The sequence below is a fragment of the Gavia stellata genome, chromosome 24, assembly GCF_030936135.1.
Source record: "Gavia stellata isolate bGavSte3 chromosome 24, bGavSte3.hap2, whole genome shotgun sequence".
Lineage (NCBI taxonomy): Eukaryota > Metazoa > Chordata > Aves > Gaviiformes > Gaviidae > Gavia > Gavia stellata.
The window spans coordinates 12790566-12817511 of NC_082617.1; the positions used below are offsets into that span (position 1 = coordinate 12790566).

Consider the following 26946-nt stretch of genomic DNA (forward strand, 5'->3'; position numbering starts at 1 on the left):
CCAGCGGGGCCCGGCGGGAGCAGGTACCAGTGCCCGGTCGTTATGGGGGTCGGTATCTGAAATCGAACCTCGTGGTGGGACAGGTGATGGCAAGTGGTTTCAGACCACTTCTGCTGTGACATCTGCAGGGGGATCGCTCTGAGCAGCGGAGATTTGATAACTCAAGTGCCATGTTTGGTGTCGTGGCAGCTCCCTGCGGGCTGTGGCAGGGCAGAGCCCCCGGGATCTGTCCCCCACCGCCGGCAGTTGCCCACGGCAGAGACCACAGCTTCATCTGAGGACCTCCCTGAGGCTCTGGGGACTCATCCTTGACTGTGCACAGCCTCTGTGGGTGCTCGGCACCAAAAGCGGGAGTGATGGCAGCTGAGCCCACCAGAGCAGAGGAGATTTGGCCACCCCATCCTCTGCCCGGCGACCGTCAGTGGGTGCCGGTCCAGAGCAAAGCAAAGTGCTTGTTGAGCTGCTGCTGCTCGGCTTTACTGCCCAGGGGCAGCAAATACGACAGCAGCTGCTTCTGCTGTAGCCCGAATGGTGCTGTCTGCGAGTGCATCCAGCACAGTTGGTTCTGCCACCCTCTGTACCCGCCGCCTGCTCCCGCCCCGGCTGGGTTTTGGGGCAGGGAGCCCCCAGCCCGTGTCCCGCCGCGGCACTGCCTGCACTGGCGCTGGCCACAGCGGGCAAGCGGTGGGACGGGTGCCAGCACTGCCCTGGCTGTCACAGCTGATGCCGGGTCCAGGCCGAGGCAGGAGCAGTCCCCATTGATCACCCTTCCGGCTCTAGCAGCGGGTTACGGGTGGGATTTCGGTGCTGAGGTGTCGGGTGGGCACTGCCAGTGTGGTGGAAGAGCAGGGCCAGGGGAGCAGGGCTGGAGCACGTGGCTTGTGTACTGGTGAGCATGTGTGTCCACACGCGTGTGTGCTCCTGGGCTTGCGATGGGCAAGTATCTGTTTGTATTTCCTTTATTGTTCTGATTCCCTCAAAAATGAGATAAAAGCCAAGTGCTGACTGCAGGAGGGAGCGGTGGCCTCGGAGTGAGAGGCTCATTCTCTCCGCTGGGCTGGCTGCCTGCAGCCGGCAGAGGAAATAAATCTCCCTGAGAAAACCACTTTGCTCACACAATTTCAATCCAGCAGGGCACAGTGGCATCACTCACTTCTTGTTTTATTTAGCTGATAATCTTTTATTGGGCCAGTCGAGCCCTGTGGAAGCGCGATGCCTTTACCCAGCTGCTGCGGGCACTCAGAGCCAGGAGCTCGCCAAGCTGTGCCGGCTCCTCCGGGCAGCCGGGAGGGCAGCGATGCCCGGCGGCAAATCCTCCGCCGGGGGCCGAGCCCAGGCAGCACCGTGGCCGTGCCGGGACGTGTCCCCTGGGCAGGTGCGTCCCCTGAGCTGTGGCCCTGCAGAAGCACCAAAGGCCCCTGCGGTTTTGCTCCCCTGCCCGTGGTTGAGGTCAGGACGTGTCCTTCTGCTCTCCAGGTGTCTCTGAAGGTGGCCCAGGGCCATCTGCTCAGCGGGATTTGGAGGACTCAGCACTCGCAGCGGCCCCAGGGGCTCTGCAAATGCCTCTCCTGCTGATGGATGTGCTGTGCCCAGGACAGGGGAGGCTCCTCCACCAGCGTGCATCATCACTGGCACTCGATTGCCCTCAGCGGTGACATGGGTGCTGGGGCTCTGCCATCCCCCTGGGTCCCTGCGGTGTGAGCACAGCCCCGCTCCGCTGCAGGCACCTGGGGGCACCTCACCTTCCCGCCCCCCTTCCCGTGCTAATGCAAGTGCTGTGCCGCAGCCGAAACCTTGCGCATCCCTCAGACAGGTTTGTCATCCGGCTTGTCACTGAGCAGCAAGGCCATGTCACTAATGAGCACATCCAGCAGGCTGAGTGCCTGCAGTCGCTAATTGAAAGCATTCACAATTGGGAATTAATGTGGGTTAGGCACATTCCCTGCACTAATAAAGATTTGCCTTTCAAAAATCCACGTCTGCTAAAGGCAGCAGAGGAGGAACAGCCGCAGCACCCTGTCCCATGCCAGTGGCACCAGGGCTGCACGTGTCACCGTGGCACTGCCACTTCCAGCCATTGCTCCGGCCCCAGAGCTGCGTCCTGAGCAGTTTAGGGTGACTGTGTCCCTGTGGCTCCTCCGGCAGTGGCAGCCTGGATGGCTCGGGCCATGTCGGCATGACACGCATCCTCGAGGCACCGCACTGGCATGTGCTGTCCCCTCCATCCCCTGACACCTCAGCTATGTCCCATTTGCAGGACTGAGATGATGTGCAGAAATGGTGTGCGAGAGGGGCCCTGGTGACACCCGGCTGAGCCATGCCCAGCCCGCGGTGCTGGAGTCACGCTTGGCAGCGGTGCAGCTGCCGGTGCCCGCAGGCTGCCCACACGCCGGGGTGCCGCCAGCCCTCCTGCCCGCAGCTCCAGCAGAGGTGGCTGCTGCTCTTCCCAGCGCCGGGTTGATGCGAAGTGGAGCTGCGGGTTAGCTGTAGATTTTCCTTCTCATGCATCACACTGAGAAATGCGGCACCCGAACCTGCAGCTGAGGTGGCGGCTGGGGCTGCTGGGGGCTGCCGGGGGCTGGCGGTGGCTCCGCTGTTCCAGGAGGTGTCAGGTGCGGTGTTGTGCCTCGCGAGGGCTCACAGCTCATGCATGAACCTTTGCAGCAGCACCGATGATCTCTCGTGGAGTGTGAGTTGGGGCCAGGGGCTGCAGGGTGGGCAGCTGAGCCCCGACATCCCGTCACTGCATCCCCGCAGGGCCACAGGGACCCACTGCCCCACGTGGCATAAGCAGCCGAGGCTCAGCCGAGGCTGACCCACACACATACACAGCACCCTGGGGCAGCCGTGGGTCGGCTGCCTATTGCCCCCGCCCTGGCACTTGGGGCACAGCGATGCTCCCGGCTGGGCTCAGCCAGAAATGCTCCGGTCCTTCAATTTCTCACCATGTCCCCAGTACCAAACCTTCGCTGGTCCTTCCCCAGGCCAGCCCCATCCACCCTCCCCGCATTAGTAATTCCTGCACGGCCGGCTGGGTGGCTGGGCTGCACCCCGGCAAAACTGCCCCGTGCAGGGGACCTGGGTGGGGGTCCCTGGCTCCCTCCTGCACCCACTCTGCACCCCACTCCGGCCACATGAGTGGGACTCGTGTGCTGCTTGGGGGGGCCAAGACCACAGTGACCCCCCCGTGCCCCACGGTCACCCATCCCTTGCAGGGCTCGGCTGCCCTCATCTCCCCGTGGCAGCAATGTCAGGAAGCCGTTGGTGCTGGGCATCGTCTCAGCCCCCCTGTATCCCCCACTGCTCCCCCTTGTCAGCGTTCCCACCTCCCCGCTAATCCTTGTCATCCCAAAACTTATCAGCACTGATTTCATATTTACTTCCAGATCGTGGATGAAAATGTTGAACATCATAATTCGATGATGATTCCCCATTGACAACTACTTTTTGAGACCTGTCAGTCAGCCAATTCTTAATCCTTTTAATGTGTGCTCTATTGATACCATATAGAGCTAATTTTTTAATCAAAACGTCATGTACTATTAAATCAAATGCCTAACAGAAGCCTAAGTATACTACAGCTTCTCAGTTACTTTTATTAGTTAAACTTTTAAATTGAAAGAACGAAACCAAATTTTTTGACAATCCCTACTTTCCATAAATCGTGCTACCCGGCGCTAATTACAGCCCCCCTTGCCATCGACTGCAGCCATCTCAGCTCCTCCGCCGCTGCCTCAGGACGGACGCTAGCCGGAGGGGTGAGCCGTGGCCGTCAGGTGCCGGCGCAGGGCTGGACGTGCCAGGGAATGGCTGGGGTGCTGGGGCGGCTGCGGTGCAGAGCTGCTGCTGGGGACGGAGGAGCCGAGTCTGGGCCACTTCCCAGTTAAAGTCTTGGTGGGAAATGGGAATTTTCCTCCTGTGCTGGATGCAGCCTCTGACCTGAAAACCACCGCCCCAGCCTCCCTGGATGCAGAGCAAGAGCAGGCACACAAATGTGATATGACAGCCCAAGACACACCAATATGGTTACCAGCTGTCCGGCTGCCACTGGGCCATACTGGTTGGGAAGGCGATGCCCCAGTCACAGATGCATTTCGGGGGAAGGAGGGAGGGCTCAGGCAGGGCGAGGCGCAGGCACGTACGTGCAGGCAGGCACACACTGCCCAATGCCGTGTCACTGGGACCACCACTCCTCGTCACACCGAGACAAACCCACCGGGGTCCTGCCAACGTCGCCCTGGATGGGTGCTTGGGTGCAGTCTACACGACGCCGAGGGCTACCCCATGCCACCGCAGCCAGGCTTTGAGGAGCCCTGCCCAGAGCCAGGTGAGCCCAGGCTGCAGCAACCCCGGCAAAGCCCCCCTGCCCAGGGAGCCCCTCCGGCTGCCGCCCTCGCAGGGTCCTGCACGGGTCCCTCCGGATCAAGCAACTCTTTGTAAATCTAAATTAATAAGGTTGCACGGCTATAGACACGGGAACATGCGCTGTATCGTGTCTTTGTCGATCAATGCATTATATCATCCCATAAAACTGATTAAAAAGCAGAGCAGTTCATCTCACCAGGTTCCACGTCTCAACATTATAAATTTCATATTATGGTTAATGATTGTCAGTGCAGACGGAGTACATGCAAGCTGATCAGTATTGTAGTTTGTAATTAATTATTGGAGCGTTGCTGCAGAGGACATCAAGGAGGGGGTGGCTGCTGATTAGCAATTTATTATCTCTAAAACGCCAAAGAGCAACGTGGAAGGGAGTTTGTGCATCTGGCACTGCCCATGCCTGAGTGCTGCTGCCGGCAGAGGGGTCCTGGCTGGGGCACAGAGAACCAGCAGGACCTGTCACCACCACCGGCTCCACGCATGTGTCCCCAGCGTGCCAGCACGGGCACAGGGAGGGTCAGCCAGGGGCTCACCCACAGCCCTTGGGGCACGACTGGCAGCTGAGCGCCCGAGCGGAGGGCTGGGGCCGTGGCCATCGCACGGGCACGGGGGAGCATCTCCTGGCACAGCCGGAGGCAATCGTGTGGCACCGGCGCCAGCGGGGCGGCGGGAGCCAGCACATCCCCGTGGTAAGGAGCACGCTGCCTGCTCCTCCTGCCAAACCTTGCCCACGCCATGTGCTGCTGCCGGAAAGGGCTGCCCGTCCTGCCTGCTCACCGTGCTCCCGTCCCCACTGCGAGGGCATCCATCAAGCCGGGTGAGCTGGGTGGGATGGCGCATGCCATCACACCAGCAGTTAGCACAGAGTGGGAATTTATGTACAGAGAGCATGAGCAAATAAAAATAGTAATAACCAACACTTCGCCTAAGCCCTGACAGCGAGAGCGGGTGCAGTGCCCCGACCGAGTGATGCCATAATCCTGTCGCTGGCAGCTGCCTGTGCCAGCACCGCTCCCGCTCCCCAAGGCCTGGGGGCTCCTGCTCCCCCTGTTTCGGCTGCATCCCTGCCCCAGGTGCTTTGGGCGCCCTGTCGTCCGTAGGGAAGCTGCAATGAACAGATGTCTCTGCCCCAGCTCTGGACGCAGGGATGTCAGTCCCTCAGGCTAGGTGGTGACCTGGTTGCCGATGCCAGCTGCTTGGAGTGCCCATGGCTGGATGATGCTCTGCCGCGAGACTCCTGCCTGGCAGCCCTGCCCGCAGCCGCCGAGGGGCTGAGACCCCCGGCTGGGGCGGACGCCCCAGCCGGGGGTCTCAGCCCCTCGGCGGCTGCGGGCAGGGCTGCAGTGGCTAGTCCTCTGCTCAGCCCCGGCCACCGTGGCCACTCCGCCCGTGGCTGGCACCGTTTGATCACCCAGAACAGAGGAAAGGCAGAAAATTATTCAGGAGAATAAAAAAAAAAAAAGCAACCCCAAAGTCCCATTAAAAAAGAACAAACATTGGCAAGTAATTGGATTAGGGCTTTATCAGATCTTCTCGCTCGCAGTCTCGATCAGTCTGTTCCTCCATGGGGGGTCCCGTCTTATCGTGGGGATTTAACTTTTATTGACTAATAATGATGCTTTACAAAGAAAGCAGTGGGGCCCTGCGCCAAGGGGAAGTGTCACAGCCTTGGGAAGCCACCGGCTCGCTGCCACGTCATTTTGTTTATTTTCCGTTGCAGGGTTTAGTGCTGGGATGAGTTTGATCCCCCCCAGCAACAAAGCAATGAGAGGCACCAAACCGGGATGCAAATGGCCCCGTTCCCCGAGAAGATGGCTTTTTTTTTTTTTCCCAAATGGCATGGCAGGCGCGCAGGGCTGGGGAAGAGACGCCTTCGAGAAGGGATGTCGTCTGCAAAGGGACCTGCAGAGCCTTTTTTTACCTAAGTCACTAGAAATCATGGAGTCGGTACTAGGGGCAGGGATAATTATTAACCCTAACCGCTCAGAACTGTCATGCAGGAGCACGCAGGTCCCTGCTGGCGTGGGCACGGCGAGGGGAGGAGGCAGGACGGACCGTGTTGTCCCCACGCGCCCAGCTGGCTGCAGAGGCTGGGCCAGGCATGGTCCCCTTGCCCCTGGACCCCCAGCTGCTGGGGGCTGTTGGCCCCCGGCTGCACCCACACAGCTCCCGTCCCGCTCCCCCAGCGAGGCCTTTTTATCCGGCCAATGCAGACTATCGCTTCTTAAAATAGTCGAGCGCCTGAGAGCGCTGAAATGTGACTCTGTGTTGAAAGGACGTGAAATTCTCAAATGAAATTCTCATGGAAACAGGACGTTACCGTGGTGTAGCTCTCAGGAGCCCGGGGGCTTGTATTTCACAATACAGAAAAATGTTATCATTTGAAAAAGAATGAGCATCGAAATCTTTCTTGCATGTTCCTGTGGCGTTCATGCCTGCCCTGTGCCGCGGCACCGTCCTGGCTAGGCTGGTGTGTGCGTCCACGGGCATCCAAGCAGGGCGGTGGCCAAACCTTCCACATCGCGTGGCACAGGGCAGACGATGCCAAGGAAGGGAGCCCGGCAGCCGCTGCCTGGGCCAACACAGGTGGTCTGGGGGCTTCTTTCTCCAGAAGTAAGAAACTTCACCCCAGAGGAATACCGTGACCCATTTCTCAGGGACAAAACCCCGTAACTAGACCAACTCCCGTACCTCTGCAGGCCCCGGCAGGTCGCCGTGCGAGGGGGGAGCTGGACCCACCGCGCTGAGTCCACATCCCCTTCCCCAGCCCGAGGAGCAGCCGGGGGCTCCCGAGGACGTGGCGGTGGTGGCCGCTGCCCGCGCGCTGGGCAAGGGTCTCCCAGCAGCGGGCGAGCCGAGGCCGTGGGCACCGTGGGGCAGGATGGGGACCGGCTGTCCGGGTGGGGTGAGCATGGCCAGCTCCTGCCGGGGTGCCGCAGTGTGGGGGGTCTCGCCGCTGCCCAAATGGCTCCTGAGCTTCTGGGACAGAGCACAGCCGGCCCCGCGTCCCGACAGGGGGGTGTCCTGCGGGGTGACCCGCCCTGGGAGCTGAGCGGGTCCCCGGCTGTGGGGACGGGGATGGGGACGGGGATGGGGACAAGGACAGGGCTGTGGTGGTGGCGGTGGGCCCGCAGCCTGTGCGGCGCCGGAAGGCTGCTGGTGGCGGCCTCAAGATGGCACGCTAAGAGTGGGAACCGCGCTGCAGAACAAAGGCGCCTCAGCCCGCGCCCCGGCCTGCGAACCTGCACCCTGGGACACGGTCTGCACCCCGGCACATGGCCTGCACCCCGGGACATGGTCTGCACCCCGACACACGGACTGCACCCCGGCACATGGCCTGCACCCCGGCACACGGTCTGCACCCCAGCACACGGACTGCACCCTGGCACACGGTCTGCACCCCAGCACACAGCCCATGCCCCGGCACACAGACTGCACCCCGGCACATAGACTGCACCCCGGCTGTGCTCCATCCCGCAGCCCCATCCCGCAGCACTGTCATGTGCCCCATCCTGTGGCCCCATCCTGCACTCTCTCCCGCAGTCCCCTGAACCGGGGTCCCCCGGACACTGCAGGGCTCCCTGTCCCCAGGCGGGCAGGAGGCTGCCGGCGCCCCGCCATGCCCCGCAGCTCATCCCCGGCGCTTGGCAGTGGCTCCCTCCAGGGCCCTGGGCATTGCCTGCCCAAGCTGCCCCCGGGCAGGGGGACAGGGTGCCCGGGGCGGGGGTCCCCGCACACCGGCGTCCGCTTGTCGCAGGCACCCACTCCTGCAGCTGAGCAGGAAGGTGCCGCAGCATCGGTCACCAAACAACATGAATGTCCAGATTATATTAGGTCAGAAAGGAGCCGCGGGAAGAGGGGCACCCTACGGGTGAGGGACCCGGTCACCCTCTGCCAGTGGGTCCTGTGGCACCGGGGCATCGCCACTCCGCATGCAGCACTTTCCCGCTGGCACCACCACTTGCGCTGCGCAATCCTGACTACAAACCCAGCATCTGCATGCACTGCCTCCAATGCACTGGTGCTCAATTAGCCTGTGTATTAAAGGTTATATATTACCTCCGTTCATACATCCTTACTTAGCTTCTCTCTGAGAGGCCCCACAAGCGGGGAACAAGCTCGCCGGCAGAGCAGCAGCCCCCCGGCATCAGGGCCACCAAGTTTTGCCCGTTCTGTCCCAGTTGTCTCTGGAGGCAGCTGGAAACGACGGCTGAGCTGTGCTGCTGCCCACATCACTTCTCCCTCTCCTCCCCTGCCCAGGAGATGAGCTGCTCCTTCCCTCTTTGCCATGCCACTGGCAAAATCACAGCATTAATTAGATGAAAAGGAGCAGCAAGGGCGGCGAGATGGGGGTCCTGGGGCGCCCGCAGACCCCTGGCCGGCACAGGGCAGTGGGACCCCCCCTGAACACCGCAGCGCAAGGCTCCCCTCACGCTGTGCTCTGTGTCACTGGGGGCCGTGTCACGCCAGCGCGTGTCAGTCACAGCTCGGGAGGTGACAGGGCTGATGTTACATGTCATAACACCACATGTCTGCAGGGACTTTGTTTTTTTTTCTTTATGTTTTGGTGCACCGCTCCCCATGGTGGTCCGGGCACTGGAAGGTGGGACGCCGCAGTGGCACGGGGCTGATGCCCGCGGGAGGTGGTGGCACAGACCTGCTGAGCCCTGCAGTGCCAGGTATGATGCCAGGGGGGGTCTTGGTTCCCCCTCGCTTGAGGGGTGCCGCACCTGAAATGCATCCCAAACTCTTTGCTGGGGTGGGGGGCTCCGGCGGCAGCCGGCTGGTACCCCTGCCCAGGCTGGGGTCCTCTCCGCCACGTGCCTCCCCGCCGCTGCGCCGGCGAGCCTGTGCCAGCACTCCCGGGGGAGCGGGGCCGGGGCCGCGGGAGGTTCCCATCCTGCTAATTAGAGTGTGCTGAGGAGGAACTCGCTCAGCTCTGTCTGGCTTGACATTAAGACCTAAATTTGCTGTAAAACCAAATGGATACACACACCCACATCTATAAGGCTTTTAGTTCAGCAACAAGTGAATCCATCAAAGCCCAGCACCTAATTTAATAGCAATAATGAAAGGTGTGCGTCACTATTAATTTAAGCACTCCAACATTAGCCTTGCACTTAGAAACCAGCAAGGCAAAGCTATTTACAAATGAATGTACCAGGGCAATAAATTGAAAGTACTGGTTTGACCTGTGGTGGCTGCTTTCTTCATTTATACATAGATATATTTCTATAGATGCATTTATTCCCATCTCTTTAGCAAGGCCTCCCTAATTAAGTTGAAGTGGCAGTGAAAGTGTGGCCGTAAGTGTGGTAAGAAGCTGCTAAAAACGTATTTAATTCATTATAAATAATCTTTGATACCATAAGGTTGGATAAAGGTTTGCAGTATCAGAGCAGGCCGTCAAGGAAGGCCAAGGAGATCACCTACACGCAGCAAGAGCATTTGCATCGCGTGGTTTAACCTCCTCGCACCAGGGGAAGGAAGCGGGGGGGGACACGTGGGGGGCCCTGGGGTGCTGGTGCCAGCACCGGCACCAGCACCAACACCGGTACCGGCACCAGCACCAGCACCAGTGCCGGCTCTGGGAGCACTGGGGAGCGAGGCAGGGTGAGGGTCGGTGGGCGCCGGGGTGCCGGCTCTGTGTCGCTGCACGCCACGTGTGCCCCCAGGATGATAATGTATGTTAAGAGGAAGGTGTATGTCACCCACATTAAAGGAGTTTAATGTGCTCGGAGTCACATTATTGTACCCTTGTAGAATACATTATCTGTCATGCTGCCTTTACAGGCTGTCACCTCACAGAAAGGCTACAGTGTTCCTGGAAACCATTATCAGCCTCTAATGATATTATCAAAATTGGAGTGCGCGGCGTGGTGGGAGCCGGGAGGAGGCACCGCCACGGCTGCCGCTGTCCTCGCCCCGAGATGGGCCTCCCGCACAGCCCGCCAGCGGGAGGGGGCTGCGGCTCTACAGCCCCTCCTTTGGAGCAGCGGTCAGGTCTGTGCGTGCAATGAAGGTGCAGAGGCCCCGGGCATCCCTGCGTGGCCCAGGGAGCCATCGTCGGGGCGGGTGTTGGCACCTTGCAGTCCGCCCCTGCCCACACAGGACCGCTGCTCACCTCTTGGAGGGGTCCAATCTGTGGACACCATGTCCCGCTCTGGGCTGCCCTTCCCGCAGTGACATCCCACGCTGGTGGAGGGCGAGGGGTGCCCAGCTTGGCCCTGGCCGGGGACACAGCAGCTGGGAAGCACTGCTGGAAGCTGTCCTGCCATGAACCGCTCCCGTACGGCCAGACTAATGGCCTGGCAGTTGACTGGTGCGGAGCCGGCTGCGGCTGCGCTGGGACTTGCAGATGGGGAATCTGCTGAGCTCAGAGTGGCTCCACTGCAGTCCCTGCCACGCCAGCTCCCGCGTGGCACCGCTGCTACAGGCTGCCACCGAACTGGCCGGGGACCCGGCGGTGTGGCCGGCATGTGGGAGCGTCTGTGCGATGGGGATGAGGACAGGGAGAGGCGAGGGCTTGTGCTGGGGCAGGAGGTGGGGTGCTGGCAGGGTGGTCAGGAAGGGGCTGCTCAGCCTTTGCACGATCACCCCGGTGTGGGCCGTGATGGCTGGGGGGGCTGCGGGGCGGTGTCGCTGCGGTGGCCCTCGCTGCGGGGCAGGGCAGCGTCTGGGCAGCTTTCTGGGGTGAAACTCAGCAGCTGAAGCCGAGGATGGGGACCCTGGGGCTGCCTGCCCTGCCGCCGTGCCCCTGTGCTGGGGCTGTCGGGGCGGCTCTCCCCGCCGTGCCGGCACCTGCGAGGAGGCTGCGAGCGGCTCAGCCCAGCACGGCACGGGCCGGTAAGCCAGCGGGTGCCAGCAAACATGTCAGCCTCTTGAGTATTGCTCTTCCCTCTCCCTGTCAGGTAAAATTAAAAAAAAAAAGGGAGCCTTCTTTTTTGGAGTGTAATCTTCTGCCTGCGACAAGAAGCCACGTAAACTGATAAATTGCAGATTAAACGAGTGCCACACTCCACTTCAGTCCCTGGCTGTTAATTCCCCTGTTGTGCAATTCCCCGCTCTCAGGGCCTGTCAATTCCAGCTAATCGCAGGAGGCACTAAAACACTCTGCCCTGACAGCCCCAGATCAAGAAACCCCTGACTCCTAGCTCAGGTGGATTGCATGCATCACTTATGCACAAATCAGCAATATGCCAGCAGGGAGGAATTATGTCCGATGACAGCCCAGACATGAGGTACATATTGCAGAGCCGGCGAGCCCCAGCCGCCGTGACAGATTGCAGCGCGGGGCTGCGCGCTGGTGCGGGAGCGGCTCCCGGCTGCACCGTCCCTGAACACACCCGGCACTTGTGCTGCGGAGCCACCGGCATCTCGTGTGCTGCTGCAGGATGGGGTGGCACCCCGACCCTGTCCCCATCCCTGTCCCTGTCCCCTGCGGAGCCACCCCCCGGGGCTGCCCGAAGGGGCCGATGCTGGTGCCGGCGTGAAGGAGTTCCCTGTGCTCGTGCGGTGGCCGGCAGGGCGATCGAGGCGGGGAGGGCATGGGGCAGGAAGGGCACCGTGGGCACGTGGGGTGTCTCACCCCAGGGCAGCGGGTGGCAAGAGGGGCCGCTGTGCCCACGCTGTGGCGGGGGAAAGCCCCGCTCAGCCCAGTCCTGGCTTTGTTTTAACGTTTAACTTACCTTAGTCTGTGATCCTGAAAAGCTTAAATTAATGACAGCCTTGCAGTTGCTCATTAATAATTGCTTCATTACTGTATGCAATTGCATTCTCCCGACAATAATGGTGGTTGCTGGTGTATTTCTAATTATCTGGCATTTCAGCTCCCTAATAGAGCCCCAGTGCTCCCCAAAGTGAAACTCTCCTCTTCAGCGGGGAGCGCAGCCCAGCCCGCCGGCAGCCCCGCCGCCTCCCCGCAGTACGCGTGCTTCTTCGTTAGCAGTTCCCGGTAAGAGGTGTGAACTCCACTGGCGAAGTCCCACGCAGGACTCAGGCGCACCGCACCGACTGGATGCTGAGACCCACCGCGCTTGGGCTGAGCTCAGCCACTCCCCCCCATCGCACGCCTGATGCTCGTGCAAAAGTCAGTTTGAGAGCAGTGATGCAGAGCGACGGACGGGAGCTCCAGTGCACGGAGCAGGTACCGCGCCTGTGATGCGGCAGGAGATGCTCAGCGTGGCCACGCCATGGCAGTCTCCATGGCCATGGTGGTCCTGGCAGCCCCGGCACTGCCTCACGGGTGCATTTCAGGCCGGGTGAGCAGAGCCGAGGGGCAGGTGCCAGAAACCTCAGTGGGTGCCCGTGGTCGGGGCTTTTCGTGCAGGGCTGCCTCGGCCAGGGCCACGCTGCTGCTGGAGGCAGCCGTGCTTGCGGCAGGAATGCAAGTGCCGTTCGTCAGCTCCTCGGAGAAATTCATCAGGCAGCGTTGGCGGTGGTGGCGGGGGAATCGCGGCTCCGTCCCCGCGCTCGCGGTGCGGAAATGACCACTTGTGCCCCAGTTTAGCCCCAGCCGCCAGCTCGGAGCCCATTACAGCGCAGCGCGTGCTGCCCCTGCGCTCCCCACCTGGGGAGGGGGCTCATTTGTAGTTAAAAATCTATTGTGACTTGTCAGAAAAATGAATAAATGAGCACATTATTTTTTCATTTTGGAGCTCAGCATCTGTTTGTCTAATCAAGAAAGAGAACTGGGAAAGTCAACCAGGGCTGACGCACACATTTTATTTAACTTTTCCTCTGTCAAAGGAGTTTAAATGTGTAATGAACAGGCCATGGTGATTTGAAATATAATCCCATTACTCTGATGAGATTACCAAGGCTGTGAGAGTTCACAAATCATGCTTAGGGTTTTTAGAGCAAACAACACCCTGTTGAGAATTTTTTTCTTTTTTTGCATTTAAGCAGAGGTGTGTGGGGAGAATAAAACATGACAGTGCTTAACCCTTCGTGCAGTGGCAGCAGCAGTGGCAGCGACACGGCGGGGCTGTGCACAGGGCCATTCCTCCCCATGCCTCGGCTGCTCGCGGTGGCCCTGGGCCCCCCGCCACGGGCACCGCAGCGGTGCTGGGGAGCAGCACCCAGCCGGGGCGCGGGGCACCCTCCCGCTGGCCCTGCCCGGCCTTTGTGCCCATTGTACCCATGCATCTCTGTCCTCGCCTCCGTCCTTGTCCCAGCGTCGCACCGGGGAGGCTGCACTGGGATGTGATTTAAAGGGCATTAATTTTAGCAGCAGCAGCAGCACCCAATACCACACGCCGCCACAGCAGCGCATTTCCATGAAATTCATGGGCCCATTACAAACATGTCTCCATAAATAACTCCCCCCATTAATCTCAGGGCTGCACCCAGTGCTGTACAATGGTTTTCGCCTACTTGTCCCAGTGCAGGGTGGGTGCAGCCCGTGCTCCCCGCCAGGTCCCAGCCCTGCCACGGTTGCCTGAGGGGCAGCTGTGAAAGCCCCTGGGATGCACCAGGCTCCCGCCAACCTAAACCCAAAGGATTTGGGTCGATTGCTCCTGGGGAGTTCATGGCAAACCCCTGCAGAGCCCTGGGAGAGCTCGGGTCAGGCCAGCACCCCAGTGCTCTCGCCTTGTGTGCCAGCACGTGCCTGGGAGCCCTCTGCTAAAAGGTCGCCCTTTTGTTTCCCTATACTCTGATAAAACCAAGGCGGCAGTGAGGACTCGTCCCCGTGGGCAGTGCTCCTTGCAGCTGCAGCAGCCTTGGCCATCCCCACCCGACTGACGGCTCCTGAGTAGCCAAAGCTGCTCATCAGCTGTTTTGTTCTTTCACAAAACCCCCAGACAAATGCTCAGCCACCCAGGAGCACAACGAATGACCTCGGCGTCTCACCACAAAGCTCACCCATCTCTCCTGGTGGATTCTGGGCCCTCCGAGCAGCACTTTTTTGTGCAAAGCCAGGCAAGATGGGCAGCGAGCGGCCGGCCGTGAGCAGCACCCGCTGCTGCAGGCGCCTGGGCTGAGACCACCCACAGGTACGAGTCCCGGGGGGCTCCTGGTACCGCGAGGGGAAACATCTCCGGTTGTTTGCGCTCGCTCTGTGCGTGCGCTCCCTGACTCTCACTGGGCCTGTGCCCGTGATTTTTTGCAAGCGTACGCTCTGCTCCATGAGGTGCAATCAACCGTAAAACTTCAGGTGCACGTGCAAGCCAGGTCCCCCTCCAACAGCAGAACTAAGAGAAAATTCAGAAAACCTCTGATGCCTCCAAGAGCTACCGATGCACGTCAGTGAGAAGTCATCCCCGTTACGTGAGTCGGCAGCCACCCTCTTCTGCCGAAGCCCAGTAACAAGGCACGGAAGGAACAGCTTGCTTTTCTGACCCAGTTGAATGCCCATCTGAATCAATTAAATCTACAACTACCGGGGAAAGACCAGCCCATGATGGATTTGTGTTCAGCTGCGCACAGATTGCAACCATGAGCTCTGATTTAACTCTTTCAGCAAACACTATTTAGTGGAAATGTCTCTTCTGAGGGAAAGTCTGTTCAGCTCTTGAAAAGCTGGACGTTTCCAGAATTTAAGGAAGGTTTCCTCCACACAGTGTATTCAACTGGATCTGATCTTTGAAAGTAAATTCACTTATCTGTCAGCGGCTCTTTCGGAGCCTGCTCCCCACCAAGCCCTCGGAGCACCCTCCAGCAGCAGCGTCCCCTCCCTGCCGCCCTGCCCGTGCTCTCCGGGGACGCGCTGCGTGCCCCAGCTCCGCACGAAGGCTGCACTAAAAATAAAGCAAGTGGAAGGTGATTTACGAGATGGTGTAAATGCACGTGGTCGGGCAAGCGACTCTGCGCCCACAAACGTTACCACAGTTTAGACAGCAGAGATTTTTTTATTACGTGAATCTGGGCTTTACTGAAAGCAAAATACTGCACATATTGAACACCTACTTAGAACACATACATGTAAGTGGGTGGCAACAGCATTACAGCCATGGAAACAAGTAGAAGATTTCTGTACTTTCTGATACCAAAGTAGGCAACTGTTTAGTTCCGTTAAAAAGAATTGAAACTAGGTGGCAAAAGAACATTCACAGAACAACTTTAATGTTAAATAGTTCACAAAGGTGGTTAAAGGAGTCATTTACATTGCATTATTTGAAGGGTCTTTCCCCATTGCATCTGTGCTGCATTTGCACATATAAAATACTAAAAAATTCAGTATCATACTATAAAATATTGTTTCTCTGGTTTTGCAGATATCGTGGAAGACTGTACAGTGAAGACCGGCCGCCGCGGTGTGGGCAGGGCTCCGTTCCCGAGGCAGCACCGACCCGGCTCTGGGAGGGCGAAACCTTTAAAAACCAAGAACTTAAATGCAACAGGTAAGTGACACACAGACCCCTCTGCCTTAGTGTTTATTCCTGAACTCCTCGTTAAGGCTCAGAAAGTGTTCTCTGTACAAAAGCAAGGTAGGACACCGAAGAGGTCACGTTGCGGCAGGCGAGGCTGGGCGGCAGGAGGGAGCCTGGTCTGCCCGTGGGACCCGCAGCGCTGCAGCCTGCCCTGCAGCCCCGGCTGTGGTTGAATGCCTCTCGGAACCGGGGGCATTTTCTTGATACAAAATCCACAGCAGCAGCACAGAGAGCTCCAGCTTCAAGGACTTGGAAAGATTTATGAAAGACACCTCTGGTGAACTGAACCAAAAATGCAGCTCTGGTTCCCAGTAATCCCATTCACGTATTCCCTGATGTATTAAGGATGGACAAAATAGTTACAAATCCCAGTACAAAGTAAGTCTTAATTTTTATTTTTAAAGAATACGATTAAGAAAAGGCGAAGGCATTTCTCAGTCCTCAGGTGCAAGCTCTCTCGGAGGGGAAGAGCAGACCCCAGCGCGGCAGCAGCCGGGGATCCACGGGCGGCCGGGGCAGCTCCGGCAGGCAGGAGGATGCTCTCCTTTCAACCGTGGAGACGCTGCCTGGGTTTTCAAAACACCTTGCTGACTACAGCAAGTAACTTCCAATAAAACGTATGCAAAGCTGAAAAGCACAGTTAAATGAAAACATTTTTGAACAAAACAAACCACAACAGACTTGACTGTCTCAACGTTTCTTCACAAATCGGCTCCCCTGCAATGGCTGCTGTTCCCTGGCTCACGGTTGCCTCCTGCACTTCAGCAACAGAAGTGAAACCATCTGGGACTACAGCCTCCCCCCAAAAGAACTGTGCATCATATGGACCTTGAAAAAGATTACATCTGTTTATTAATAGTAAAAATGGATACATTTGTCCTACATTTTGTTTTTAGAAATTTGATCATGTCACAAGCAATACCTGTGTGTACGTGGGTGTATTACAGATGTATATAATTTATTTTAACCAGGCTGTGAAATAATATGTAATCACATCTCTTCTTGTGATTGTACATAATACAGTAATTAAATGATGCCAGTCTACGTCATTCTCTTATTTCTAATCAAAGGAACCTGAAGCGTAACAGTCTTCTTTCCGGCTGATATGGCTCTTTATTTTTGTCACAGGGGAGACTTCCCATCACCAACGAGGGATAATCTTCCAACCGTGAGAGTCGGGGTAATTCAGATTTCGTCCCCGGCTGCTCCTGCCTGTTGGCAGCAGGAGCACCGCAGTCCTGGCTCCCACCTGTCTCGGGCGGTGGGGAGCGTCTCCTCCTCCGAATTCGGCAGACGGGCTCTCCTCGAGGCTAGGTGTTACTGCTGTCCCGATTTCTTCTCCTTCTGGAAGCTAAAGCTTGTTCTCCTGCTCAGTTTTCTTTGTTTCTGAGCAAAATAATCTGCTCTGGCTGTGCTTGCTCGCGACTCTAGAATATAGTTAACCTGCAACACACGAAACGGTATTTAATTTCGTCGGTGCCTCCGTAGGACAGCCCGGGGAGGGCAGGGACCCTCTCACCACCCAACTGAACGAGGCTTTAGTGAAACCGGTCCCAGCGGGCCGTCAACAAAATGATGCCAGAGACAACCCAGAGCTCCAGGAGAGCCCCACTCTGCGTGGGGCTGCTTTCCGTCTCTTCCTCGCACGGCCCTCGGCTCGGCGCAGGGTGGCAGGGGCAGCCACAGGCTCTCAGCGTCCCTCTCCCCTCGTCCCACCCTTGTCGCCAAACTGCCGGGCGAACGCAGCAAGTCGTGAAGACCCAGAGTGCTGGTCTAATACAGTAATGGGCTTCAATAAAAGACTTTATCAGCTTCAATAAAAATAATTCTTTCATTACGATGTTTGCATACTCAGCTAATCTCATACTTTCCCCGTGTTTTGGCACATTTTACTTGATGAAAGCATTTTTAAATGATATTTAACAAGCCTGCTATTCCCTAAATTTATTATCTCCAGTGCTTTGTGATAATCACATAGATAATTTTAATGGAAGGTTAATGCAAGAATCAAAAAGATAAAAATGCCCTTTGGTCTGCCATTAGCTGGTTAATATGCTGTGGCTTAAAACTTGCACAATTTTATGCACTGTAGAGTGTTTCACTTTCACTGCATATTACAGCTTAAGGCATAAAAATATAGGGAATTTTCATGGTCAATAAAGCCTCGGTCTTTCTCACTTGATCATGTAAAAAGCCTAATTTGAAAAGTCTGATTTCTCTGCGACTCCTAATGCTGACGGAATTGAAAACAAACTGGTAACTAATGCACGAAACCAGAAAATGTTGTATATAAACAATCTGCAACTTAAGAAAAAACGTACTGATCAATAATATTTCTCTCTTGAATATTCATCTTATTCATAGCAAATATTTTTTTTTTTTTTTAGCCTTCTTTTATGACCAGTCTCAGATGCATCAAGTGTTCTGGATTACAATAGCTTATTTAAGATAAAGCAGGAACAAAAGAGTTGGCCTAACGGTTCATGAAGTACGTGGAAAACTCCCAAAATACATTCACCTTCTAGGTTATTAATAAAAATTATTTTACTGTATGTCAGTTATTTAGCAATCCTCTAAACTCCACACAGAAAAACATAAAAGCAAACATAACAGATGGCCTGCCAAAATTACTGCTTTTTAAATTTTGAATTGCTATAAAATATTAGCTTGCGGAAAATTAAGTTTAATCTTCCAGAGGCGTTACAAAAATTTGTTTCAGAAAGTAAGTCAGGATGTATATGTAGTGAGCCACAAGAAAAGCAAACAATTCTGAGAAAGCATCATAGTGGGAAAAATAACCTTTTTGCTTCGTACAAACGCCTGCGTTTGGAAAAGCCGTGCGAAGGGCAGGAGGGAAGCGCTGTCCTGGCAACGTCACTGCCTCTGCTTGGGCCGGTGCTGGAGCCGTGAACCTGGGGCCCTGAACATTACATCAGTGCACGCTTTAACTGGAGCCCTCCTGAAATCTCTGAACGTTAACGCCGGCTCCGAGAGCCCCGCGGTGCCAGGACCGTTGCTCAGCCGCTTGCCCGGCTGCCGAGCTCCGCACCGGCTCCTCCAGCTCCTCGCCAGCCAGGGGCGGCTGCTCCCTCAGCTCCCCACCGCCTGGCTCGGCCCTTACACAAGCCAGGTGCCCTGCCCGGGTCTCTGAGGCTGGGCCCCGTGCCGGGGGCCACCCGGCAGCACCGCGGCGCTTTGCTGGACGCAGGCACACAGCCCCGCACCTCCGCACGACACGGGGCTTTGCAGACCATCGCACGTGTCTGGAAGTGGAAACTATCTGGACACAATAAAATTTGGTGTTTTTCTATAAAATTCCACCGAAAATTGGTATCTCTATTAACTAGAAACAAGTGTAAAAGGAATTATTACACACAAAGAGGCAGTCTCCTGTATAGCTGTTTGAAAAACGAATAAGATAATAGGCACCAAGCAAGTAGGTTGGTAAGTTAAATGCACCTTAGCGGTCCTCAGGCACTGCACCATTCATGTATTTCCTCTTGAATACTTTCATGTCTAACAAGTGGTAAAACACCCAGGATTTTGGGTCACGTTAAAATTTAATACTCACCTTCAGTACAATTTCATTGACAGTAGCAGCATCTGATTCAAAGTAAAGGTGTTTGTAGTCATGATTGCTTAGATATGTAAGTTTAAATATTGCATGACCTGCAAAGATAAGAAAAAAACTGTTCAGAATATTCCTGTAAAGTTTCAGCAGAGCTTGTGTGCCTGACAGAAGAAAAACACAGATGGTGATCCTAGCATACCATCAGCACGACAGAAGGAAGTAATGAAACGCTGACAGGCTTCTCATGTCATTTCAATTTAAGGCAAGTGGTGGCTTACAGGAGCAGCTGAACTCTATTCAATAAAGTTCGTTTTCCCATCACATCCCCACTGCAGGAAATGCAAAAATCTATCAAATGGCTAGTTAGCTCCCGTTCAGCCCAAGACTGTATTTCAGCTAAACTACCGCATTAGGACTACTTTATGTAACTATTCACTGTATAATCATCCCACGCAGAAGGTAAGTGTTACATTCAAAATGAAAGGCCAATTAACCCCAGAATCATCACCCCAAGAACCTCTCCCCAGAACACCACACAAACCTACCCACTTGCTTACAGCGAGGGAAAGTGTTGCCTCTGTCAAATACAAGAGGGTGCAGCAACGCTGCTATCAAACAGACAGTGAAAACCAGGAATCTCGCCTCCGACAAGCAGGACAATCAAAATTAAAGTATAACTGTAATTTCTACCTACGTAGCACTTCGCTGGCAGGCTTCACTGCTGCTCAGTCCCAAACGGAGGTTTTAAGTGAACGGACACGAGGCGCTGACAGCCCAGCCAGCCTCTGTGGCTGCCTTCGGAGAACGGCACGGGAACTACTGACCTTTAAAAGTACCGCAAGCGGGATGGGAGGGACGGCTTGAACATAAAGGTCTACATGCAGAACATGGAGGAAGGCAAAATGTCCTTCACTTGTATGGATGTTCATGGCTTCAAAATTAAAATTAAGCATATTCTATACGTTATACTTTTCCAACATTTTTCTCACAATTTATTCAGTTCTAAGGTCAGTTAGCAATCCGAAGAGTAACAGCCACATTACTGTAAATTCAGGTCTTTCCTGGAGGAAGCCTAATTTGAAATCTTATTTACATTATCTAATTCTCCAGATTTCCAAAAAGTGACTGATATATGCTCAGATCTGTGGCCAGAAAATTTGAGATGCGAGTATTTTATTGTGGCATGTTAATTAAACACCATTATGATGCACTAATCTGGAATATAAAGTCTATATTGAAAAATTGGCTAATAATAATAAAAAAAAATCCTTTAAATCATTTGACAAATGATGCCTCGGTGGTACTAAAAATGCGGGAATTCCTAGCCGCAAGCTCATTAGTATGTTAATGGGATGCACGCCTGGCTCTGCTTGGGACTGAATTCAGCATCTTTACGATTCTGAAAGTGCCCATGCACCCTTCCTGGGGACGTGACACAGCACTGCGCCCCATCAGCTACCACAGTTTTCTTTGGACATTTGATACTACACACAGTTACAGAAAATGAGTACTAAAAATGAAAATCAAAATGGCACAAAACAGAGTCTGGAGGATTCCAACGAGGTTCTTTGTTTTGGGTCTCGGAGGTTCATCGGGTGGTTCTTGGTGCAGACCAAGACTCCCTTCACCTGGTTTAGATATTTCGTTCCACGTCTCCTTCCACCCGAGAAGCCCGCTCTCCCGATGCTTGCCGGCTGCTCCGGGGGCTGCTGCCCCCAGCACAGCTCAGCCGGTGGGAAAGGCTGCAGGGCTCTGAAAGCGCTGGAAGCCGAGGAACAGCCTCACACCTCACGGCACCGCTCTCCAGGCGGGTTCTCTGCCCGCTCGCTGTCAGTCCTTCCCTGGGAAGGGGAAGGCGGCAGCGGGGTGGGCGTAGCGCAGGCAGGGCCACGCACACCACCCCAACCACAGCACCCCAAGCCCCCCACCCAGGGGTCCCCCCAGACAAATGTCGACCTGCTCCGTGAAGCCAACAGCGCAGGCACAAAGCTCTTAACGTCTTCATCGCTTACACGGTGGAGAGCGGGCTGGGTGTGCAGCACTGCGGCCACCCTGGTAGGAGCAGCACAGCCTCATCGGACGCAGGGAGCAGAAAGACCCCGCGTGCCGCCGGCGAGCTCTGCCCGAGCTCTGCTGCCCTGCCATGCGTCACCCCGCAGAGGTAGGGCACAGAACCACAGCATGAAATATTAATATGAAAATTAAGCGAGACCACAGCCTCCGTCACGCCTGACGAAGAAAGCCTCCCCAGTACCCCCATCTTTCTTTTAAACCAGTGATTTACTCCTCCTTTCCGGCAAAAGTATTTATACAGCTGACAGAGGCAGAACGCAGAACTTTATTTCGAGCCCTTTTTTCAGGATTGTGAGGAGTCAGCTCTTTCGATGACAATCAGAGCAACAGATGCCAATAACAATCCCGACGTGCCCCGTAGCAAGAGGCAGAGCTCGCCCTGCTCCCCCCGGGGAGCCCAGCACTGCCCCCATGCCACGCCAGCACCACGCACCCCTCCGGCACAGCACGCCGGCAGCCCAGCTGCCGCAGCCCAGCCAACGGCAGTGCTCACGCTCCCGGTCCCGCCGCTACGGAGGCTGCTCTGGCCCCTGCCTTTCCGGCGAGGCGCTGGCTGAGCTGTGGACCCGTGCTCCTGCACTGACCCTCAGGAGTCACAGGGGACGCGGCACCGCTGCTGCATCCGATGTGAAGCCTGAACGTGGGGCGCGTCCCGCGGTTGAGCACAACCTGCCGTGCAGGCCACGTAACTCGGTCCTACACCCTGACAGGTGATTTAGGGGAAAGAAGCTAAGACGACTTTTCTTTAGAAAGCCCCATTACAGTATTATGTTTATGTGCTCCGTGTCCACATTATACTATTTACAGCATGAAATATTAGTTCACTGAAATCATAACTGGCACTTCGCTCTGCTACTATTCTAGCCAGATGGAATTTATGAATTGTGAGATTGATTTCCATTTCCAAGAGTGCTTAAATATGTGATGTACCTCTTTCCAATAGAGCACCACCCTTGACAATTCAGAGATCAATAGGAACTTCAGTGGTTTTATATTTCCATATAAGAATATCTGGTAACAAACAGCAGCAGCTCAAGTGGCTTCTACTGCACATGACGGCAGATTTAAAACAAATGCAGATATTGCACGAACGGCTTCATTACCATGACTCCTACACGAACAATGGTTTGGTGTCCTTTAGCTTGCGGGTCTGAAACGCAAGCGTTCAACTCCAGCAAATGTCAGTGCTGTCTGTCACTGCCCTGCACCGAGACCACGCAGAAGTGTATTTAATGTCAGCCACTGCAGCGGACGGCAAGGGTGAACTGAACAGGGGGAAACCTCAATATTTTGCAATCAGAATTCATCGTCTGTACAACGGAAAATACCTGTTATTCCCAACTATGTTTATCTGGTAAAACATTTATGGAAGGCAAATGAAATGACAGAAACTCATCTGTTATCACAGGCTTTTGTCATGACGTAGGTACAACCCACAAGGCGAGCTCAGCAGACCTGAGCTGCTTTCGTGCAGATGCCCCACACCAGCTCCGCTCCTGCTGTGCCTCCCCAGCCTGCGCTGGGGCTAACCTCACTGCGACAGCAGGAAAACAACATCCTACCGTAGGTGCCCTTTGGCCTCAGCTCTGAATGCTGATTAATCTTTTCTAACTCTCAAACACTAATAGGTTCCTGTGTGGTTACACCTGGAGAAATGTCTGCAGCAGACTCAGGCAGAAGGGCAAGATGCTAATTCACTGGAAGGGAGGAGAGCTCATTTACTCTTTCAGCACAATGTCTTGAATTCAACTGTTTGGCGTATCTCCTAATTTTTAACATTGCTATTCTGCCAAAAAAAGTGAAGGAAGAGGCTAGTTATGGCATAACCAATAATCCTTCCAAACCCAGCAGCACAGCCAGATGCAAATCTGCTGCTCAGTGTTCTCCTCTCTCTCTTCCTTAGGTTTGGTGAAACAGTACTCGTACAAACAGCAACCTGCGCCCCGCGCTTCGTCCCCCCAACATCTCATTGCTTCTGTGTTTACGTGCAGCAGGTGAGAAATACTGCTGAATTAGTTTCCAGAATTACTGACTGAAAAGTGCTTATACAGTCATTGGTACATCTTCCACAAATTTCTGCAAGTTAGTCTTGGGAAAATACACAAAAACTTTGCAGTCCACCATATTTCACTTCAAAAAAGTGAAAAAAATTTCACTTTTTAATTTAAGTAACAAACTCTTTATCAGAGAATCTAAAAAAATTACACTTTTTGCCTGGAAAACACTGGAAGGATGTGAATTTGCACAAGAAAAGACAAGGGTTTTTTACTGAATCTGCCAAGACTAGAAAGTTTTTCTTCTTCCTCTCCCATTCCCCCACTCAGACTGCACCAAAAGCCTCTCTTTCTCTTGCCAGTGCCACTCTTTAAAACAGTATGCGCTGAATTAAATCACTAATTAGACGGAGGATGAAAAGAATATTCATGAATTGGACAAAACAGAAAACAAACATTGGGAAATGCAAATTTATGTTAATTTTTCAATATAACTTGATGATTGCTTTGTCATTACAGGGCCATAAGGCAGAAGTCAACAATTAAGTGTTATTAGTGGAATAAACAGCTAGAGGAAGACCTCTCTGAAGAACAAAACACTTATAGGCAGCATTTGACATCATCACAGATTTCCACCATTTCAGAAATTGTGACTACAACAGGATCAAACCTTGCAATCTCTTCTCACAGACTCAGAAGGGATTACAAAGAATTAGAAATAAACAGGCAGGAATGATGAAAATAAAATACACATGAGCCACATTTCTGTACAAAGACAGATTTACCTAAAACACTAAAATGGGGTAACCTCTGCTCACCAACCACTGTTATATTTAAACTAAAAGCTTTGGGGAGGGACTCTGTGTTTGAAATCCGTATGTGCTACCTCAAAAATGATGCCGCGACCCTGGAGGGGGGCCTGAAGGTCCTACAAAAATGCAAGTGCTGCATTACCATCAAAACACCCATCGTGACAACCTCTAAGAACAAGAAAACTTAGAAGATTTCTTCTAGGGGGATGTCATGAGTTGCACTGCAGCCACAGCTGGATTGTCCAGGATACAGCACCGAGCTCTGCTAGGGACACAGACTGAACAGGAATGTTGTCCTGAGTGTAAAAGTGGGGTTAAGCCCATTTTATGCAAGCGACATTTATCTGAGAGGTACGTATTTTAGAGGCGATGCCTCCTTCAGAGGTAGTGACTGCAGTCGAAGTTACGGATGAAATCCTGACCCCACCAATATCAGTAGAACCACCGATGAGTTCGGACACCACGTACCTGATGGATCTCCTTCAAACCAAGGCATTACTTAAGTGGGAACAAATGATATGAATGTTAAAAAAAAAAAATAAATAGTTTTTCCTACAACTCAGGTCTTTATATTCTACTGTAGGCTTATTATAAAACATTGCTATTAGTGGATGTCTTGCTTCCAGATGTCCTGAAAGCAGAGTTGCAATTAAAGTGCTGCATACAACCACTTCTCTGTCAAATTGTGGTAACTATTCACACATCTGGATTTTTTTTTTCTCTAAAGCCTTTTGTTTCTTCTTCAAATTATTATCAAAGGCAGAATACTAATAAAGATTTTTGCAAGAATGGTGAAAATTGAGCTGGAACTCGGGGTTGCCCAAAACCCCTTCACCAGCAACCTTGTTTGGGAAAAAAGATGATAAATAAATCAAAATGCACTAAGCAGTGTTTCCACATGGCAATCGCCTCCTTCATTGCGTCTGCACCTCATCAATCACGCCATTGTCTGCTTGAAAGGCGAGCCTTGTAAATGTCATATCCACTCAAGCCCAAGGAGAAGCGAATCAAAATGCAGCAAGGAGTTTTAATTGGATAGTGTAATTAAACTAAAAAACCCCAGCAGAATAGCTTTGACAGGATAGATGAAGACCCCTTTTAATAGGGCTACAAAACATATTTGTTAAAAGGATGAGGCAATGCACACTCCTGATGGTGCTCCAGAGTACTTTTATGCAAAGGCTGTTCAATCGGGATGGATTTAGTAAGTTGCAGCCACGTCTGCGGGGCAGCGGGCAGGGGAGTCTCTCGCAGCAAAGCGGTCACCAAACCGCTGCCTGCTCCTTTGGCCGCGCCGGCAGGTCGACTCGGCTCCCCTCGCTGCCAGACCCCTTCTCCGGCGGAGCACATCCGCGAACTAACGCCAAACGCGCGCGGCTGCTCGCGAGGTCTCTGAGGCCCCTGGCCTTTCGCGGGGCTCAGGCTGCCCCCCCAGCCCGGGCACAACCCTGAGCCTGCCACAGAAAACGGGAAACGCCGCAAACCCAAGCACCATCTGTGCCTTCGCTGCCTTCCCTCTGAGGCATTCAACTGCTCTGCAAACAGCATGTCCACTCGCGTCTGGACTCACTTCTTTCGGCTACACACTTTGAGACTTCTTTCACTCCAAGCTTGAAGTTTGGGAACATTTTCTCTGCTGAACCTATTTTTCACCTTTTGATCAGAATCTGTGATTAGTCTCCTATCAAGTACAAATTTTCTTCTATTATTTCACACGCCACATTATTCACAGCGGGAGCATGAATATTAGGAACGACCACACAGTATTTTGTGCATCATTTGCGGAGCACACAGATGATTGTTGCGTCTCTGCTCTGGCTCCACTGCAGGGCTCTGAGCAAACGTGCAACATCTCTATTTAAGCTCCCCGAGCAGCAGGAATCCATGCCTTCCCAATGCTTTCTGTATGTTTTCAGTCCTTTCACAACCCAATATTGAATTCATTAAATTAGTATTACCCAATGTGCATAATCTGGAGGATCTGGATTCTGAATTAAAACATCAAATACCTTTAGCTTTAAATGAAAACTACATAAAAGCATTTCAGGCATCACTTTGGCTATCACTTACAGCCAGTATGAATACTGCTAGAAAAGCTATTTTCGTGCAGATGTGGAATTCAATGGGAAAGACTGACTCGTGTAGCAACATCAATCAAAACGTCGGCTCCGCTGGCAGCTCTCGACAGTAAGGCAGGTTCAAAGGTCACAGGATAAAGAAAAAGCCAAGCTCTGGTTCAGCTCTAATATCTCCTCGCTAGAAGTCTTGCAAAGGTACCTACCCCCCCTCTGTACTAGGCGGCTTTCATTAATCTTCTTGCCATCTTTTTTAACTAGTCATGCAGAACCGCTCGATAGCGAGACATATAATGGGGAGGCCCTGTGCCTATTACCAGGTTAACACTCTGTTAAGCCCCAGTGCAACAATGGAATAAGAATTTAAAGGAAATCTCAAGCTGCAGGGTGCAAAGCAGGCAATTAAATTACAAACCGAAGTTACCAATGTACTCCGTGACCTACAGAACACCTTTGTTTAGACTACCTTAATATTAAGGATATTTTGACCTAGCAACTGAGATGTATCTGCTTTATTAAAACAAAACAAAAAAAAAAAGGGAGAAAAAGGATCACAGAGAACATTCCTTCAATGTTTCAAGTAAATAATGAAATAAATCCGATTTCTGCAGCTATCGTAAAATACACATGAATGGAAGAACCCCACCTATTTTGAAAACTCTAAGC

General features: G+C 53.8%; 1 protein-coding gene across 3 annotated transcripts in view; it reads right to left on the bottom strand.

Annotated features, from left to right (window-relative positions):
* Positions 1 to 16192: 16192 nt before the first annotated feature.
* Positions 16193 to 26946, bottom strand: part of MAPKAP1 (MAPK associated protein 1) — a 97047-nt gene continuing 86293 nt past the window's right edge. For all 3 annotated transcript variants that reach the window (XM_059828809.1, XM_059828810.1, XM_059828807.1), the window contains 2 exons: positions 19327 to 19424; positions 16193 to 17198 (listed from right to left, as the gene is read on the bottom strand). In XM_059828809.1, the coding sequence (XP_059684792.1) occupies positions 17073 to 17198; positions 19327 to 19424 (224 nt within the window). In that variant the 3' untranslated portion in view covers positions 16193 to 17072. The remainder of the gene's footprint in view (positions 17199 to 19326; positions 19425 to 26946) is intronic.